The sequence below is a fragment of the Echeneis naucrates genome, chromosome 7, assembly GCF_900963305.1.
Source record: "Echeneis naucrates chromosome 7, fEcheNa1.1, whole genome shotgun sequence".
In the NCBI taxonomy this organism is placed as follows: domain Eukaryota; kingdom Metazoa; phylum Chordata; class Actinopteri; order Carangiformes; family Echeneidae; genus Echeneis; species Echeneis naucrates.
Window position 1 is genome coordinate 14,249,060 of NC_042517.1, and position 19,716 is coordinate 14,268,775.

General features: G+C 42.2%; 3 protein-coding genes across 5 annotated transcripts; all 3 read left to right on the plus strand.

The window, feature by feature from the left end:
* Positions 1-691: 691 nt before the first annotated feature.
* phlda3 (pleckstrin homology-like domain, family A, member 3) lies at positions 692-2,647 on the plus strand. The gene is made up of 2 exons (XM_029505755.1): positions 692-1,121; positions 2,131-2,647. The coding sequence occupies exon 1, from the start codon at positions 692-694 to the stop codon at positions 1,118-1,120; it is 429 nt and encodes a 142-aa protein (XP_029361615.1). The 3' UTR covers position 1,121; positions 2,131-2,647.
* Positions 2,648-6,292: 3,645 nt separating this feature from the next.
* tnni1a (troponin I type 1a (skeletal, slow)) lies at positions 6,293-11,261 on the plus strand. 2 transcript variants are annotated; one of them, XM_029505754.1, is made up of 8 exons: positions 6,293-6,375; positions 8,122-8,153; positions 8,302-8,308; positions 8,425-8,466; positions 8,643-8,774; positions 8,944-9,033; positions 9,159-9,335; positions 9,967-11,261. In XM_029505754.1, exons 2-8 carry the CDS (start codon positions 8,140-8,142, stop codon positions 10,069-10,071), a joined length of 567 nt encoding a protein of 188 aa, XP_029361614.1. In that variant the 5' UTR covers positions 6,293-6,375; positions 8,122-8,139; the 3' UTR covers positions 10,072-11,261. The 2 variants fall into 2 exon arrangements, with proteins under 2 accessions (XP_029361614.1, XP_029361613.1); XM_029505753.1 differs by having other exon boundaries at positions 6,298-6,375; positions 9,964-11,261.
* A 1,157-nt stretch (positions 11,262-12,418) lies between these two features.
* Positions 12,419-19,290, plus strand: lad1 (ladinin). Of its 2 annotated transcripts, XM_029505721.1 has the most exons (14): positions 12,419-12,557; positions 13,257-13,415; positions 13,929-14,199; positions 15,307-15,380; positions 15,972-16,143; positions 16,518-16,610; positions 16,927-16,970; positions 17,058-17,100; positions 17,457-17,500; positions 17,591-17,657; positions 17,770-17,904; positions 18,181-18,270; positions 18,563-18,653; positions 18,779-19,290. In XM_029505721.1, coding segments are annotated over exons 1-14 (1,323 nt in total). In that variant the 5' UTR covers positions 12,419-12,519; the 3' UTR covers positions 18,781-19,290. The 2 variants fall into 2 exon arrangements, with proteins under 2 accessions (XP_029361581.1, XP_029361582.1); XM_029505722.1 differs by lacking the exons at positions 12,419-12,557; positions 13,257-13,415 and adding an exon at positions 13,712-13,857.
* Positions 19,291-19,716: the final 426 nt, after the last annotated feature.

The window sequence follows — 19,716 nt, forward strand, 5'->3', positions numbered from 1 at the left end:
GTTACATTTGACTTCTCATCCACCCGCAGCCTCCCACTCACATTCCAGCTCTCAAACACTGACGGGAGAGAGCAGCTTTTTTAAACACCCTGCAGAGCCAAAAGGGAATTCAATGGTTAAACTTTCCCTTTTATTTAAAATGCTGTGTGTGAGGCAGAATGTTTCTGAGCAGGTGATAAAACCAGGAGGTGGCTTAACCCACTTGTATTTCAGACAACACGTAGACACAAGTAGGCTCACACACACACACACACACACACACACACACACACACACACACACACACACACACACACACACACACACACACACACACACACACACACACACAGACCCCGGATCTCGTCATGACGTCTCCAGCAGGAGGCGGTGTGGCAGCGGGGAGGGGAGAAGGTCTACAGAGGAGCCGGGCATGTTCAAACATATCCATGCAGACCAGCTTACCAGGATCAACGGTGCGCTGTCATTACGCACGGATCGGATTCATTCACACAGACTCAACTCTGACAAGCTTTTGGTAGGCTGTCATTACCAATGCTCTGGCTGTTTCTGGACGCACACAGCTGATGCCATAACATGTGCAATAAATCCATGCATCCTGGAACTGACGACCACTGAAGATTTACCAGGATTGGGCGGCCATTTGAGGCTTGTGGTTCTGGGAGGGGGGGGGGGGTGGTGGTGGGTGGCCATGTCTCTCCCAGTCAAAGTGATGAGAGACGGCAGGCTGGAGAAGCGCAGCAGCGGGCTCCTCCAGCTGTGGAAGAAGAAGCGCTGCGTGCTCACCGAGGACGGCCTGCGCCTTCAAAGCTGCAGAGGCGGCGGCGGAGACGGTGATGCTCCGGGCTCGGCCTGGAGCTCCAAAGCCAAGGAGCTTCGCTTTGAGCGCATGGTCACGGTCGACTGCGTAGAGTACAAGCGGGGACTGGTCTATTTCACCGTGGTCATGGCCACCGGGAAGGAGATTGACTTTCGGTGTCCGCAGGACGGCACGGCGTGGAACGCGGAGATCGCCTTGGCGCTGGTGCGCTACAAGAACCTGCAGGCCATCCAGACCGGCAGGAACCGGCACCTGTCCAGCGCGCACCTGGGCAGCACAGGGGAGGATGTGGAGCTCTGAGGTAGGTGACTTGGAAGCACATACGGGTTTGTAGTCTTGAAATTTGAAAAAAGGCTCTTCCATTCATTTGGTGCTGTGTTTTGGTTAATTCAGCTTTGAGCTGGAGGGAGCATACCACAGCAGCAGCAGCCCTGCTACACTCCCATTATTTTTAGTTTTTATAGGATTTAAAGTAAAAAAAATATATAATTTAAAACCCTTCAACGGTAAAGGTAAATTGCCCTTCCTTCCTGGGGTTGTCAGCTCCACTCCAAACAGTGGTACACCCCCCCCGTGGTGGCGGGGTGGGGGTTAATAGCTGTCACATGTTGGTGCAGTGATAGGATGGAATGAAAACATCTAGACAGGATGAGGCAACACGTGACAGTGAAACACTTGAGCCTCAAATTACCACAATGGTAAGGGTTATTTACAAGTTGCACTTCAGCATTTAGATGTTCTGCCATCAATACAAAGTCACGTCAGTGTTTCCTAATTACAGACCTAATCTGCCTTGACTGCCTCACAGTCTTCTCAGGACACAGACCCACTCTCACTCCAGGACATAATTAAGATGCAATGTGAGCCTCCAAAATAACATCTGCCTGCCTCTCCCTCACTAGGCAGCCAAGTATTTTTAAACACACATACATACATACATACATACATGTACACACACACACGTTTTAACAGATATGATAATATGGTGTCAACAGTCCTGCTCTATATATGTTTTCAGCCTCTCAATATTTAGGTTCATACATAGTTTTGTGCTGAAAGGGGTTACTGAAATCAGAAATGTTCATGAACTGAGTGTGTAAGTTTGAACTATGAGCTCACAGTCCAGGAATCCACAGTGATGCTTCCTTAAGAGAGCTGCAGTCGTCAAGTGCCCAAATTAACTTAGTAGCTGTGGTAACAGCGTGATATAACTCACTACAAATGCACTTTATAGTGACCCCATCAGCTGCCACCAGTGACTAGTGTATAAAGTAACAACTGAGTATTAAAAATGTGCTTTTCGTTCACAGGCCTCTCGACTTCACTGGTAGTGAGCCATTCAGGTTGGTGAGCGGTAGACCACACCAGATCCATTGAGCTTGAGTTTGTGCTGCACAGCATGACGGGATCTACACAACCAGCTACAAATGTGGATTAATGGGCTGAGAGCAAGTGCTGCAGGCACTTTTGTAGTCCTATGACCTCATTTACTCTGTCATACAAATATAGGTACAGGTAAATACTGTAAACATGGAATATTTTTTCTTGCCATTTGACACGGAGATCACCGCACAAGGAAAAGATGGCGTTGTTCAGACAGAGACTGTGGGACACTGTTTACACCTGTGCCTTAATGTTTTAAAAAAAATTTCTTCTATTTTTTGGGCATATTTTCCCAGCACTTTCCAACATCACTGAAACAAGAAGTCATTTTGTGTCTTCAGTCTGACTTTTGACAAGAGCATATCTCCACTGACTTGTTTCAAAAAATGTTGTCATAGACTGAACATAACCGCATGTCTTTTTTTTTTTTAAGCTACACATGAAGAATAAGTATTTCACTCATATTATTATATATATATTTGCTTAAACAATGTACAGTATTACATGTTTAAAAATATCAAATAAATATTTTCAGCAATCAAAATTAATGATATTTTTCACTTGAGTCATTATCACTGGACAACAGCTCATTTCCCTGCACTGGAGTGCAAAACCGTCAGGTGTAGTTTATTTTATATTCAGATCATTCATTTTTAAGGCTGCCTGTTTCCAGTTGTGTTGCAACCTTGCTGTTATAGCCTCTGGAAAACACACACCCAGATGCATGCACTGTGGACAGAACAGCTTTTGTTCTGAGCAGTTTGGAGGACTAATGAGAAACTCAGTGAGCCTGAGGCTTACTAACATCCGCCCACAGATATTCACCTACAGAAGCTCATGTGCACACCCAGCATGAGGTTCAGCAAGGTTTATTAGCAAGGAATAGTGTACACTGTGCATTCAAGCCTGTTTTGTTTGTGTAAAGAATATAGCACTCTGTGTCTGAGCTGTGTGGTTGTGGATCTCAGTGCAGGTCAGGGATAAAGGGTTGATTGTGTGGCAACTTCTCATTGCTGTGGAAAACCCCAAAGCAAGCCACACCGCATGAGTCAGCAAGGAACCAGGAGTGCCGCACAGAGCAGAGACACCCATTGATGGCTGTACTGAAGAGTGTGTGTAAGCAGGTGTAAATACAGAATACTGCAGGTGAAGGAGAAGCATCAGTATGTGTACGTGTAGTTGTGGTTTTGTGCAGTGTGCCCTAAAAATTCAGCCAGTCAGAGTTTGTGTGCACACACTAGTGAGTGAAATGCCTCGTCTAAAGATCACAACCACTGTCCAGTTTTCTCTGCAGATAAACACACCTGCAAGTCACCTACAATTTAATCAAAATGCCAGAACATTGACATCCTTAAATTTTACCAGAACAAAACATTTTGACTTGATTTGGTACTGATGCCTTTACAAATGACACAGCTACCTGATAGTTTATCAGTACTTGAAAGCAGCCAACATGGATCTGTACTTTAAAAATCAAAACAACTACTCAAAATGCTTTACAAGTTAAATTCTTCACAATTTTCAGGAAATGGAGCTGATGTCTGCTATAAGGCTGCGTAACCACTAGAGGGTTGTCTCTTTCCTGTTAAGAGGAGACAGTTTGCTCAACTGACAGTTGACTGTCCATGAGATAGCGCCTCAGTGATTCACACATTATAAGCTTTTTGCAAGTTTTCAGTGTGACAGCATCTCAGTTGGCTTGTGTATGTTTTTATGTGACTGTATGTGCCCAGTCCAGACCAGCTGTATTTATAGAGCACTTAAAACAACACAATGGACTGCAGTGGTGTGCCCAAAATGAAAATAAAATACATAAGAATGAATAAAATTGATAAATTACTGAGGCATAAAAGATAACTGAAGGAATAAATATATATATATATATAAAAAACAACACACACATAGAAACCTATTTCATATTGTGCTAAAAACCAAGAAAGGGAGGGTTTTTGAAAATGATTTAAAAACAGACAACGAGGAGCCTGCCTGCCTGTTGCCATATAAACCTGAAATACCACACTACTGTGAAATGTTTTTGAAGTTTTTTTCGTCTGAAGGTTTCTTGAAACAAATTAGCATTTACATTCTCACGCAATTACAACACTGGTGTTCTAACTGCATGACTTCAAAAGTCATACCTGGTGCCAATTCTTTTGAATTTAAATGGTGAGTGTGCCCTTTCATTTCGTTTGGGATACAAACTGCACCCGTAAGTTTGAGTTGATCTGTCTGGGAGACTCATTACAAGACCAAATATTCTTAAGGGCCTCCCATTAAGGCAGGTATGTCTTGCACTCTAATCTGTCCTTTGAGATTCATGTGTTGATGAACAAGGATCTTGAGTTATGTTAGCACCTCTGTAATATTAGCCACAGCAATGCCTTGAGCTAAATGCTAATGTCAGCATGCTATCACAGTCAAATGATAATTTTAACATATTTAGCAGTTACTGTTTGGTATGCTTAACATCTGAGCTTAACTCTTTCGCATGATAATATATTTAGCAAATAATATAAGCGTCTGATGAGAAACTCATAGTTTTAGAGGTGTTTGTACTCCAAGGAGGTGGAAGGCTGAAGAGGCAGTTGACCAGGCCATCAGCAGATCGATGTACAATGAGGTGGATCAGCTCCTACAATTTGGTCGAATGCCACAAGAATGGAGAGGACAAACCTGCTGATTGCAGAGGTGTTCTGGCTGGAGGAGGAGCAATATACGATCAGAGCACTCAGCCAGCAGCAGCAATGATGTTGGACAACCTGGGAAGGCCTGGTCGACAGGACCATCAAGTGGACTGACATATGGAAGATCCCCCAAGCAACATTAAGCTTCCTCATTCAGGCCACCTACTGTACATCACCTTCCCCAGTTCCAGCAGCTGGTGTCGGTGGTACGGCTCCAAGGAAAGCTGCCAGCTCTGCAATACCCCAAACCCACGACTACAGCACATTTTGTCTAGCTACTACTAACACCTGGATGTGACTGTAACCTAAGTGTGGACCTTGATCGGCAGCTCAAGTTCCCAACAAAGATAACTACAACCACTTGCAGACCACACATCATCCTGCAGTCCCCCTTAGTCCAAAGAATGATCATGGCAGAGCTCACTGTCCCTTAGGAGGGAGGAATGGAGGCAGCTGATGAAAGAGGGTAGAACAAATACACTGAGCTGGCAGCTGAGTGGCTAGAGGCAGGATGGTCCACTGTCAACTGCCCCATGGAGGGGGTTCATTGGAACTTCCATCCAGCATCGCCTGATGAACGTGGGAGTGACCGGGCCAAAGCTGAAAAAGGCATCCAAGGATTTGGCAGAGGAGGCGGAAAGAGCAAGCGTCTGGCTTTGGCTGAGAAGGAAGGATTGGGCATGAGGAAAACAAGGTTCTTATAGGGGCAGCTGCAGGGGGTGGGAGGGAGATATCCCTACTGCTCCACCACCGTGAGATGTTCCAGGAATAATGGAGTGAGACATCATGAAGGGTGGCTCCCGGTTGATGGCACTGCACCTACCCTACTGGCACCGTCGGAGGGCGTCAGGCTGAAACGCCCTGCAGGTAGCCCTTACCTGTGCTTACATCAAGAAACAAAAGTTAGATTTTGACCAGAACATGGTGCCAGAGGAAAAGTCATCTATGCAAGGCTGAGATACTTTTCTGGGTGACTAAAAACTTTGCTGAAGGGAAAGATGGGGATCATTAAAGCCGATGGGATTCCTACCCTGGGGAGCACGCACCTACGACAAGACATTGAAATGCATCCAATAGTTCTTGGAATGTTTCAGTATGGACCTAAAAACTACAAAATATATACCATCTCTTGAGCCACAATTGCTCGTACAGATAACAACTCTGGATACAATTAAACATGTAAACCCCTGGCTGCAGTTCATCAGCTGAGTTGCCATCATCCTCCTCTGTTCTGCAAGGTCAAAGCTTCAGGCTAAAACTGCTGGCTGCTGATTTATAATGAATCTGTGAGAGATGGATGGGCAGAGCAAGATGAGACAGTAAGAGAGATGGGCTTGACTAATAATAGCCTCCACTAACAAAAGAGAAAGGGAGAATGAGACAATGGGCGGTACAGTTAAATAGAGGGACACCAAATCGTTGGCCTCATCACTGATCTATCTATCCTGTGTCTGCTGCTGCCACATCTTTCTCCTGCTTCTGACACTGGTAAGGTTCCTCCATGGTGTGGTTTAGAAAGCTGTGTAGGTCTAGAGTTCATCCTTCTTTGTTTTTAATCTGTACGAATTTGGGTGAATGACATTTTGAGTAGGTTTGTCAGCTATGACCATTTATATTTTGACTTCTTTCATGGGGAGGGGGGACAGTGTGCAATATATAATTTCAATCTAAACAAGGGCATTGATTAAGACCTAGAGCATCATCCCCTGTTAAATGTGTAAGACTTTTCATTATATGTATTATATATATTCAAGAACACTAGAATAGTATATGAGCTAGTTCTGTCTAATCTGCAGCCAAGCCAGGCCTGAGGCAGGCGTGAACTTTCCAAAGCACCTTTGGCTGCTTTTTGCATTGCCAAGTTGGCTGCACCACAGAGGCGCACAAGCATCCATGAGTTACTGGCAGCAAATCCCTGATCCAGGCTGGGCACCCCAGAGCAAAATCACCCTGCACAGCTGTCTTTGAGATGTCCCCTGGTCTATTTGGGGAGACAGGCCACTCTAAATTCTTCTGCCTGAGATAATCCTGAGGGGAAAACAGGGATGAGGGATGAGAGAAGTGGGAGGGATAGCTATCAGTGTGGAATTTTCCGAATCCACTGTGGTAGATAGTAACCCCATCATACGAGGAGTTCTTAGGTGATATCACTCACAACTCGAATCAACTTGTATAAATGGCAGAGGGGGATAAACTGAGAGGGGGCGATGTAAGTTGAGACGGAGAAGGGATGAATGCTGTTAATTGTTTGATGGTTTGATAAAGGGCAGAAGGACGCGAGACGCCAGGCAGAGCGAGGGTGAAATAGCAGGAATGATATATTTTAAATGACTCCAAATTAATCCTCATTACATCATCAACCAGCAAAAGCATGCCACTTCTCATGATATTTTATTATTTTATTATATTTGCTTATAGTGAAACATCCTCCGCAGTTCGTGAGGTCTGAGAATTTCATGAAAAACTTTGACACAGACTTTTCTCACAATGCCAGATGAACCTTCACGGCTCAGTTTAAGGATAGTCTAGGTATAGAGTTGGTTCCCTTCTTGTCAGCGAACATCGGCCCAACTATTTCAACATTAGTCATTAGGTGTTAAGTCTCTTATCCATTAATTTTAAGTTTCAACCATTTATTCAATACACTTAGCAGACTACTTTTACCTGTTCATCTATTAATTTTGCTATGTATTTCAACAAGTTGTGCATTCTTTTGAGTGCCTATCTTGGTGATTTCTCCATTACTGCTGTTTTTTTTTTGGTATTTACTATTTCAATGTCTTGGCTTTTTTGCCAACTATTTGCCTGTTCTCTCAAAGTTTGGCATTCAGTGCTTCAACCGACAGGATGTCGTTACAGTGTACATGTATTTCTTTGTTTCAATATCTTTTTTTTTTCCTTCCAAATTAGCTGTTGCATACTGTCAAACTGTCAATAATCTTTCTACAAAATATTTATACAACAAATTTCCAGTGCATTTAAAGTTAAAAGCAGAGTTAGAAAGATTAAAAGTGCCGAAAATCTTCCTCACTGTCAAGTGTCAAGACAGTGTTAAGCAGCAGCATATGCTTACTTAGATGTGTTGACACTGACTACACACACTCTGAGGGAGCCCTCATAGAGAGGAGAGAAACATGATCTGGCCTCCAAAAGCTAATGAACAAACAAAGACAACTGTTCATTGTGTTTGTATGTGTGAGTATTTGTTTCCAATCTCCTCTGTCTCTCCTCCAGTGAGATCTAATCAGCAGGATGCCTGAGAATGTGTGAGTGATCAGGCTTTGTGGTCTTTTTATAGATATTCACTCATTCGAACACAGAGACACATTTGGTAAACTATTTTGTTGACTGTTTAGGCACAGTCTATAATTTTTTGTTTTTCCTCCGTTAAAACTTGTCTTCCCTCTTTTACAGGCAAGAGGTAAGTCTGGTTTATCAGTGGACACATGAGGTTGTCCTATTTCCAAAAATGTTCATAACAACACAATTTCCAACCTGAAACATTTCAATTCATAGCAATGAATTCTTTCCATTCAGAGGAAACCAAAGATCTCTGCTTCAAGGAAGCTGATGCTCAAGGTAAGGGAGCTTTTTTGTAATACCCATATTCAACCACAGGGGGGCAGAAAATGACAGTTTTCAGTTGTTATCTGTCTCCTGGTATTTAGATATTCCTGAACATTTAAATTATGTTCAGCAGATCCACTGCTCATTTAACTCATTATCATACAGCGTGCTGATTACTGTGTGTGCAGAGTCTGATGGTGGCTAAAGCCAAGGAGGAACTAGAGCAGGAGATCCTTGTTAAAGAGAAGGAGAAACACAAGTATCTGGCAGAAAGAGCTCCGCCACTAAACACCAGTGGTCTGAGCCTTGGGCAGCTACAGGTGATGTCCTCAGACTCAGTGAATTACTTTTTTTGTTCACTTCCTAGAAATACTATATTTTATATACCGACTGAGCCAGTAAAAGCTGCTTAAAGAATGTGCACTCACAGAAAATATGCACGGCATTTATCATGTTATTGGGTTATATCTTATACATATATACTCACAGGACCTCTGCAGAGAGCTCCATGCCAAAATTGATGTGGTGGATGAGGAGCGTTATGACATTGAGGCCAAAGTTGCGCTTAACAAACGTGAGGTGGGTAAGTCGCAGAACTGAACATGCAAGCGTCTTCATTAATGTTACACCATATGAAGACCAAGTTTTTAGGATGCAGAAGTGGTGCAGTTAGGAGCTGTTACAGTCCTTTGCCCCCGGACCAGATCAAAGATCTGAGCATCAAGGTGTTGGATCTCAGGGGAAAATTCAAGAAGCCTACTCTCCGACGAGTTCGTGTGTCTGCTGACGCCATCCTCCGTTCCCTGCTGGGCTCCAAGCATAAGGTCTCCATGGACCTACGAGCCAATCTCAAGTCGGTCAAAAAGGAGGACACAGAGAAGGTTTGTGGAAGATGAAAACACACACATACAAAAAATAGCAAAACCAGCCCGAGCACTCTGCCCCTTCCCAAGGGCCAGCATGTAAGGTAGCTGTTTCAGACATTCAGATGACATCATCACTTAAAGCACAATGGAGCATCTGGAAAGTGTGTTTGTGTGTGTGTGTGTTTGTGTGTGTGTGTGTATGAAAGGTGTGTTCGAGATATGGAGCAGCAGGCCAATGCAGGGTGGTAACCTTGAGTGTGTGTGTGTGACAGGAGGTACAGTACACAAAACAGTGTTCCCATTGCAAACAGAATAGTAGCTTTTGTGAGCGGTTCTTCTTACTGCCCAGCATGTATGTGTGTGCGTGTGTGTGTGTTGGTCTTTGTGGGTGTGTGGTTACATGTGCAGATTAGCCAGCACTGGTGTGTATCTGTGTGTGTCTTTGTTCTTTAGATGCTCTGAACTAGTTACACTGGTATGTATTCTCACAGGGAATCCCCAGTTAACAGCATCGGTCTCACAGGCTTAGATAAAACAAAATTCAGAGCCTGCAAACCAAAAAAAAAGAAAAGAAAGAAGTTTTCTCTCAATATTTCATCCCATCCACCCCTTCCACCATGTATCTATCTGTACCTACCTGCAGAAGAGGCCGGTAGAAGACAGCGACTGGAGGAAGAATGTGGAAGCCATGTCTGGAATGGAGGGAAGGAAGAAGATGTTTGATGCTGCCAAGGCGGGTCCTGTCCAGTGAAGGCAGAGACTGGGCTCCATCACGCCTGCCACATCTGAAATTGTTCTGTTACATTTCTCTTTTATTTTTTTCACATTCTGCATTTCTGTCTCACGTTAGGATGTTAAGATGTCTCCCAGGTTTTTCTCCTCAGTCTGCTTAAAAAGGACTATTCTATGTACCCTGTGTAATTACTTATGAAGTTCTCAGAACCATTATTTCGCCGGAACACCAGATGTTTAGACTCGTAGTATTAGAAGAAATATCCAAATGTTCATCTTGTAAACTCAGCATGCAAATGATGCGGTGACTCAATCACATGCCCTAATTAAATCAACCACAATGATCTGCCCAGATGAAATATTTGGTGGAGATGAACTGCTAGCATGGGTTGTGGTTTTCATAAGTCTAGAAAAATATGTTCAATTCATCAGCTGTTTTTTCATGAAAACTAACACAACAATAAAACATACAAATGTACACTTTTTTTAATGAGTCCTCCATCAACAATGTAAAGTAAGGGAAACTCTATGGACCTTTGCTACCCTCAGGGAGCCAAGTTTTCAACCGAAGTCTCCTCACACGGCACTTTCTAAAGGAAGCTGGTCTAAACCTTTTTTATTTATTCATTCATTCATTTACGGAGACACAAGAAGTCCCACCAAGATGGAGCAAGAACTGACTAACAAGATTGTTCTAGTCCAGTTTAGCAGTAGTACTAGCTTCATATGGAGACACGGCATAGATTTCAATTCCACACTTTGCCACTTGACCAAATGACCAACATATGGAAGCAGCATCTGACAATCATATAGACTTTACTTGAGTTTCAGCTCCAGACCTATGCCGGGACAAAAGACACACAAATATGTGTCCCAGGAAGTAATCCCACCGTCTGGTACCTTTGACAAGAGGATAGCACAATAAATAAAAGCAGGATTTTGACCTCTGGAGTCTGGAATCACCTACCCCAGACTTCCGGTTTCAGCTATGAAACCCTTTGTCACATTTCATGGATGCACTTGTGCGTTGGGTCATGCTAGCAGTATTGCTGTGGTGCAAGTCTGGTGCAATTTTTATAATACATAAGATCATAACCAAACACCTGCAAAACTAACAATGTCGTCATCAGTCTTAGCTGCCCTTAGTGCACTAATTTGCAAATATTAGCATGTTAATCTACCAAGCTAAGATGGTGCACAGAGGAAAGATCACAGCTGCTCACAACAACTGCAACATGCAATGTCTTTGTCTAAACCACTTCATACAGTGAAAGGCTTTGTATTGTTGCTATTTATTGGAGTAATGTAGAATAAAAATTATTTGCATCTCTGAAATTGAAGCACTTCTGCTTGCGTGTTGCCTACTGATATATCTGCCACACTCCTTTTTGGGCAACGTTTTGCATGCTCATAAAGCACTCTCTGAAACGTGCTGCCGTAATTGGGCTTACTTATCAGTTTATCCCAGTGAATGCAAAGGGCCCAAAGAGCCATTTTCCCTATTGGGCCTAGGGAGTAGGCAGTACACTTCTATCATATGGTCAGGTTTCCCTCACAAAGTAAAACAAAGGGGGGCAAACATTGATACAAATCCACAAAGAACACAAAGTTCAATCCTTCTACTTCAATTGAAACTGCATGGATGCTTGCATTGCTTCTCTGGCCTGGAAGTGAAATGCAAAGTAGAGCCATAAGATAGTAGTTTCATGGTACGTGCTGTGAGTGTCGGCCTTCTTTTAATATGAATGTTGCAGCACTTCACACGTCCATACATAAAAGAATGAAAAATACTGTTTCAGTTGTGATGATATTAGTTCACCCTGTTTTTATGGCTTCCTTGCAGACCCAGCAGGTGCAGGTGTGGCACAAAAACAGTCAAATGGACGGTGGGTGTGTGGGTGTAAAGCACTGAGTTTAATTCTGGGTCAGTCCTGCACGCTGGGCTCCAAGGAGAAGGTGTGGCCTTTCATCACAAAGTAAACAATTGGACTCACACTGCAAAGAGACTCCAATGCTGTTGCACTGCTATAGACAGAAAAACACTGTCACATATGTTACTATTTACTATTAGCTTCTCTGAAATAGTTGAACTCTACATCTTAAATATGCTTTCGCTGCCTTCTCGGGTCAATATCGGATGCAAATAGTCAATTTGATTTAGCTGGTTTTGTGGCTGTTACAATAATAACAACAGGTCATGCAAACTGGCTTTACAGGAGTGACTGCTGCACTTATCACTTCCCCCATAGAAGGAAAAGCTCTCTCTCTCTCTCTCTCTCTCTCTGCCTCTTTACAAATGGGTAGCTTACCTTTGTGGTCATGTGACACCAACAGGGTAAAGGTGGACTGCTTTGTGCTGTACCTACTGTTATATGATTACCGCCCTCTGAGTGCCACTCAGTCAACTTTCTTCCTGTCTGCGAGAGAAGCGCCCCTGAAGGTTTGATTTGATTTGGTTTGGTCCAAGATGTCCATCAGTCGGAAAAACTGGTCAGCTTTGTCCAGGTAAGGGCAGGATTTTTGGTAGCACTTTGCTATTTTCTCAGGAGAGTAGGACAATTTCTGCAGCTGTGACTTTCTGGCAGAATACATTATACTTTTAACTGAGCTGTCCTCTGTCACTCCTCTAGTCAAGTCAAGTGGCATATCATGAGAAAAACAACTTTATAATATCATTTTATGGACTTAACTGTCAACTTTAACCTAACTCTACCATTGTGCAATGCTCTGTTTACTTTTGTTTCATGACTAATAATATCATTTGATGTTTTAATGATAAGCTGTATCCTTTCAACTAAAATGTAGAATAACTGGATGACTAATCATCTATCTTAACCACTTTTCTCCTGAATTATATCACTCCTTAGCAAAATCACCTGCAGCAATAACCTGCCAAATATTTACATGGGTATGATGCATAAAACAGGCTCAAACTGTTGATTTAAATTTACACACTGTCACTTTGCGAATGAAACAGTTGAACAAGTGCAGCAGGTTTTGTGTAACCGTTATTAGATTGTAATCTCTGCTTTTCGAAAAGGAGCTCAATTGTTTAATTTGCGCTAGCTTCATAAAAGCAGACTGTCATCTGACCAAATGTCATGTGCAGCTTTATTCGTGTTGGGCCTTGTCTGTCTCTTTCTATTTTGTTTTCTTGTTTCTTGGTTATTGTGTTCCCCATATTCATTATGACTCTGCCCTCAGCCTGGCACGCCAGTGGACAATGGAAGATGAAGAGGAGGTAGAGAGGGAGAGGAGGAGGAGGGTGAAGAGCTCAAGCAGCACCAATGACCCAGATGTACCGAGAGACAAGACCATCTCTGGGACAGACTCCACAAGTGAGACGTCCCAGGGCCTCAGCAGGTTATTTTCACAACTCAACCTAATTCATAAACATTGTAATTGCCAGATTATGAGTAATGTGGCCATTCAGGTGCACCAAGTATCCTTTTTCTTTTCTTTTTTTTTTTTTTTTTTTTTATCTCTGCTTGTTCAAAAACTGCTACTTTGTATTTACTTTGTAAGATGGCCATAGGGAAGCTGGAATTCAAAAAGAAGTCATCACCTTAGATGGTACAACCTTTCAGTAGTTGGATTTCAGAAGGAGGATTCTTTTTGCCCTATGGGAGTGTATCATTTGTATACTTTTCACACACATGGAAAAACCCGATATCATGCACAGAAAGTATGAAATGCTGTCAAGCACACCTCCAGTTGGAAACCCGGAGCAGAAACAGCCTTCAAAGAGACCAAAGAACTATAGAGCCCTTCAATAGAGAAACCTGATCGGACACCGAACAGACAGGTCCTTTCACCTCTCTCTAGACACTGCACATCATACATATCAGTCATTCTCATTTGTGTGTTTGTTTCCAGTGTGGAGCAAATGCAGCTGGACTTTGTGGAGATGCTGCGAGTCCGTGACGAAAAGCGAAGGATGAGACACGTGGAGACGCTTAGACGGCAGAAAGAGGAAGGAGAGGATGAAGCCAAAGCTAGCGGAGGAGGAGAGGGTCCCAGGGTGGAGTTACTGGGGGACTTGGACGAGGAGCAGTGTAGTGACATGACATCCAAACCAAAACCACCCCAAAAAACTGTCTCCTCCAGTCCCAGCAGCAATATCAGCGCTAACATCACAAGCAGACAAGTAAGACTGGAGTCACTCTCGCCTTTCAGCCAAGCCAAAAAGATACTTTCTGAAACATTTAGCAATTTGATTTGAACCTAATGGAGTTATCAAATGAGATTTCACTGAGTAGTACAACTAATCAAAAAATATTACTGAGGGAGATGGGAAGGTTATTTTTGTAAGCATGTATTCATAAACCAATGTGTTGGACAAACTGACCTTTGAACTTTGCTGGCAGGCTCACAAATTATCATTACTATTAATCATGTGGGAAACATGAATATCTGTTCAACATTGTTCAATATGTGTTCAAATCCTGTTTTTGATGGAGCTTTTTTATATGATAAAAGGTGATAGTGGTCTATATCCGTCCAACGGCTGATATATTAGCTGAATTCGTTGAAGACAAGGCGACACAGGCACTAGCCACAAGAGATAAAATTATATGTAGTGAACAATCATGACGTGCCCTCACTTCACAGACACATCTTTTGTCTGGACAGGTTCACAAACAGTCAAACTCACACACAGGGTCATAGCACCGAGCTGTCGATGGCGTCACCAGGCAGTGGGGTTAATCACAGTTAACTGTTACCCCACACGGACTGAGAGTTGTGTTAATCTTTTTCTAGATTCTAAAAGATCAACTTACAAACTTCTGCCCCTGAATGAAGGATATGGCTCTCATGTTTTAAAGATACAATGACTGGCGACGCGTTACTACGATGATACTACAATGATGTCAACAAAAACATAAACAGAGTGCATGATGCTCTCACACATGCTGACACATCACATAGATGCTGGCTTTGCTATAATATCTTTGAGAAGGCCCTGTTGACAATGTGAAGAAATGGAGGGAAGCCTTGTTTGTATATTCATCTTTTCTCATTTCGCTCCAGTGAATCTAGGGACCATTCAAATCATCTATAAAACTTGATGAGGTGTGTTTAAGGTCATAATTTGAACTTTATCTTTTATGGCACTCACAGACGGCTTCAATGTATCTGCCAACGGGGACATAAAAGTATGTTAGGTAATGCAAGGTGTGTCTGAGGTGGCTCTGCACCAAAGCCTGCATGCTGTGTGCTCATATTGATTCTCTCTACTTTGTTTCCTTGTTAGCATGAAAACGGCAAGTTGACGAGCAAAGACCCTGATCTCAAGCCACCATCCAGACCAGCTCACAAATTTGTCAGGTTAACAACCAGAACTTCCTATTGCTCTACTGGGAGTGTATTTTCAATACGGACCAGATGTTTGGTTTTTTGTTTTTTTTTTTTCTAAAATGGATAAGGATTGTTGACTCCACTCAAGTAGGCTAAAATGAAACAGCAGAAAACAGTAGTGGTGAAAAGCAATCAAAGACTGCGTAACATAAAAGCAACCATATATTTTTAGCGTTTTTTTAATTTACCTTCAGATATAAAATGCCTGAATCCAAAATATAGGACTAGGAACATATTAACATAGTATAGGTTAAGTTGTGTAAAGTTGTGATGGGAGGACTTTCAAGGAGCCAGGCATCTCTGGATGTGAAAATTGTTTTAGTGGTCAAAGTAGTAAGAATAACTGTGACTGTTGCCAGCATTAGATCAAAATGTTATTAGGTTCAAAAGTGTTTTGACATTAATAGGCCTCTAATGGCCTGTGAAGAACAGCGATAAAACATATAAAAGAATATTTGAGCAGCAGATTGCAGACAGTAGAGTTTGTCCTGGATCACGGACTGCTTTCTCATGCGCATCTTCAACTGACCTTTCAGTTTTCTTGTGCTTTTGCTGTTGCAGTTCTGTTACCATCTCACTTGATAAAAGTCCCTCTTCCAGCGAGGGCACAACTCCCATGAGCCCTTGCTCTCCAACTGCCCCCTTGTCACCTCAGGAACACTGGCCATCTCCCTGTCAGAGTCCCTCTCCCTGCAGAGCTCAAAGTCCTGTTGAGAACGGACACACACAGGAGGTAGTTTAACACACACACACACACACACACACACACACACACACACACACACACACACACAGAGATAGCCTGTCAGATGACAACATTTACGACACAGCTATCTGTGCTTCATGTTTTGCTAGTCAAAATGCTTGCAAAGTGCTAATACAGCAGCCTATTCATTCAATAAAACAACAGCACCATCCAGTGTTAGGTCAAGGAAGTCACATTCTTTGTCCCAGCAACAAACTGCTGGTGAATGAGGCGCCATCATTGGAACCTGTAAGGAGGCTTGAAGGGTGGAGGAGACTCCAGGATGAACCTGCGCCTGACTGCAACACAAGTCTGATCCCATGTAGGAGTGACGTTATTGAAGTTATTTTGCTTTATCTCAGGCCAGCAAGAGCAGCTCTCCCTCCAAGGGCAACTTTGAGCAGACAGCCAAACCAGCCTTCATCAGACAGAGTTCCAGGACTATATCTTTCAGGGTAACGACATCAAAACCAACCTACATACACAAAAGTGCACGTGCACGCTGTCCCAAGGCAACGCCTTCACTGACATTTCCCTATTTGACTATTAAAAAAAAGATTTAATCGTGTGTCATGTGTTGGATTATCGGTTCAGAATAATTGGCTTGTGCCTCTCAGGCATCAGGCTATTGGCTGTGGAAATGTTTACCAGCTGTGACCGCTGACTGCGTTCTTTGTTAAAACCATAACTCATCACAAGAGAGAGGATGATGATTATGCTGTACCTGACTGTATGGTCTCACGCGCTTGTCTTCCTTCTGGTCCTTCACAGCTGATGAGGAAGAAAGAGGAAGAGAGTTCACCGCTACAGAGGAGGTAAGCAAACATTGAAATTTTTACTTTAAAACACTTTGTTTGTCACGTTTCCTTTCATGACATGCAAATGGTTGCATTCTTTTTTAGTGCGAGTGTGAGAATGGCCAGCAAGAAGTTTGAATCCAACACAGTAAGATAAAAATGTGCCTTTAACTGATGTAAATATGAAGAAATGTAATAATGATAATAACAATAATAACCGTGGCAATTACAAGCATTTTTCTGTATAGCACATAAATGAAAAACTGAAAATCAAGAAATTATATATTATGAAATAGTCACTCTGGTAGATTGGAGGTTTAGTCACAATTTCTTAGTAAGATCTACTGTGAATCTTTTCACATTGAACAGCTGGATCTTTTTTCAACATTTGTCAGGTTTAAAGACACAGCTTGCTGCAGATTGCAAAACAAAAATGTACATTATATGTACGTCGCATATGAATGATTTACAGTCTAATTTTAAATATCATTTGGTTTGAATCAGGACCAAAATGAAGATGAAGACAAACCATCATCTCTCACGAGGAAGTGAGTTGATCTCTTTTTTCCTCTTTTAATTTAAGTCAAAGTGAGTGAATACAGCTGGATGAGCGTGTATGTGTCTTCTGTTCTGTCCAGCTCCAGGCAAAGGATTTCATCCAGATCCATCCAGGAGAAGATGCAGAGGCTGGCTCAGGCTGCACAGGTCAGACCTCAGCCCACAAAGCCTGCAATCCAACAAAAATAACTTCTTACTCTAGTCTGCATCAACTCTCGACATCAATCGTGATGTATTCTTGGGACTCTTCTGTGTTCAGAAGTCAGATATAGCACGCTCTCCAGATGTGACCCAGAGGACCCTGTTCCTGCTGGATGAGGTGTCCAGGAAGAGAGGTATCTTTGAGAAGGAGAAGCAGGAAGTGGCCCCCACCAGCCCTGGAGTTTCCAGACAGGTAAATCCATCGCGCATTGTAAATAAAACAAAAAGTGAAGAATGCTGAATTTTAAATCAAATAACATGCTAATGATAAAATAGAATGAATAACAAATGAGCATTTTCAGTAATTAAATGAAAGTATTGCAGATTGAAAATTACTTGTTTAAAGGGTTACTCCATTAAATATGATGAAAAAAATATAAAAGTCAATAAAAAATAACTTTTGTTGCATTATGTCGACCTAATGTTGGCATAAGCGGGTTTTAATATTTAACTTGTCCATTGTTGCCAGGAATTTAGGAGCTTCGCATCAGGAATGTCAGACCGGATCAATCGCTGGCTCAACAAGCCCAACCAAACTGGGCCTTCACACACTCCCACGGTATGGTCACTGATTAATGAGACTATTTGTTTGGATCACGCACTCGCAAATTGTATCATGCGACGTGTGAAATGAGTGTTGAATTTGGCAGCCGGAGCCCAGTAGTACTTTTCCAATTAACTTTTTAATCTAATTGGATTCATTTGAGGTTTATCAAACATTATAATATTGTATTGTTCGACAGATAATAAATTTTTTCCTAACTCTAGCCCTAACCATTCTTTTTAATGTCGTGCCAGGTGTTAATTCCCTTTTAGAAATAAATAAGAATAGTTCCATTTTCTATTTATAGGACCTGAGACATGTGGACATCACCAGTAAGAGGAGTCTGTTTGAGAACAGAGGGGAAGACAGTGTGTCAAAATCTGGCCCTGGAAAAATCTGTAAGTGAAATATGTCTGACAGAAAGGATTAATGTGCCACATTGTATATAGTAACGTACAGTAATGTGTGTTTGTCTGGACATTACAAAAACTGAAGCTATTTCTTTCTGTGCCATTATTTGCAGGAATCAAACAGATGAAGATAGAAGATTGATGAATATCATTACTGACTGATTGCTTCTTCAGCCTTTATATGTTCCTTTTTTTTTGGGGGGGGGGGGTCACAGCCAGAGCATGCAGGAGGTTTAGAGGGAAGGCTCTGATAAAGAAAGTCATCTGAATTGTAGCTTTTAAACTTGAAAAAGTAGAGAGCTGCTTTTAGATGGACAACATTCAGTGGTATGGAAGCTTAATGCAATGGAGTGGAGAAAAACAATAAAATGCTAAGCATACAGAAAAAGTGATGAAAGGGCAGTGACATTTGTTTTAAAACTCAGCAGCTGTTTGACCTAACCTTGTGTAATTTCTTAAGCACTTTAAACAGGTGAAGGTGAAAGAGATTAATGTTTATTGAATAATAGCATGTGGGAACTCTGAAGGAATAATTGTATGTTTTTGTCCGATATGCAAAAATAGAATATTTGCTCGGTGTGAACTTGTGGGCAAAATGCTACCTGTCTAAGAAATAAAACGTTTTACTACATATAGTTGCCATTATTTATTTTAATTGCTCACTCACACAATACAGAAGGATGTGGCTACATTTATATGTGACTTATCTCGGAGAAGGGAGAGTGTAGATAGTGTTGTATGCCTGTGTTTTGTCAGTGGCAGCGTGCCATACATGGTTGAGTGCCTCAGCTGGTGTGTGTGCACGAATCACTGTGAGCAACTGTGGCTTTATCTGAATGGTTTTGGCATTGCAAACTCACAGTGGGGCACACAGCAACCTTTTTTGGGAATGGTGATAGTGAAAAGTTCATGCTATCTAAAAAGTTTATTAATAACACAACAAGGGGTCCTAAAGCCTCTTCTCCACAACGCAGTCAGTCCCTCTGAGACTGAACGTGAGGAGCTTTCCTCTGCTGCACATCGGCTCTCCTTCTCCATCTGATTGTTTGGT

Excerpts from the sequence above, each read along its gene's own strand:
- phlda3 (XM_029505755.1), top strand. The coding sequence starts at position 692 with ATGTCTCTCCCAGTCAAAGTGATGAGAGACGGCAGGCTGGAGAAGCGC.
- tnni1a (XM_029505753.1), top strand. Across the intron at positions 8,467-8,642 it reads CAAGGAAGCTGATGCTCAAG|AGTCTGATGGTGGCTAAAGC; the intron begins GTAAGGGAGCTT and ends CTGTGTGTGCAG. Across the intron at positions 8,775-8,943 it reads TGAGCCTTGGGCAGCTACAG|GACCTCTGCAGAGAGCTCCA; the intron begins GTGATGTCCTCA and ends ATATACTCACAG.
- lad1 (XM_029505721.1), top strand. The coding sequence starts at position 12,520 with ATGTCCATCAGTCGGAAAAACTGGTCAGCTTTGTCCAG. Across the intron at positions 12,558-13,256 it reads AACTGGTCAGCTTTGTCCAG|CCTGGCACGCCAGTGGACAA; the intron begins GTAAGGGCAGGA and ends CTCTGCCCTCAG. Across the intron at positions 17,501-17,590 it reads CCATCATCTCTCACGAGGAA|CTCCAGGCAAAGGATTTCAT; the intron begins GTGAGTTGATCT and ends TGTTCTGTCCAG.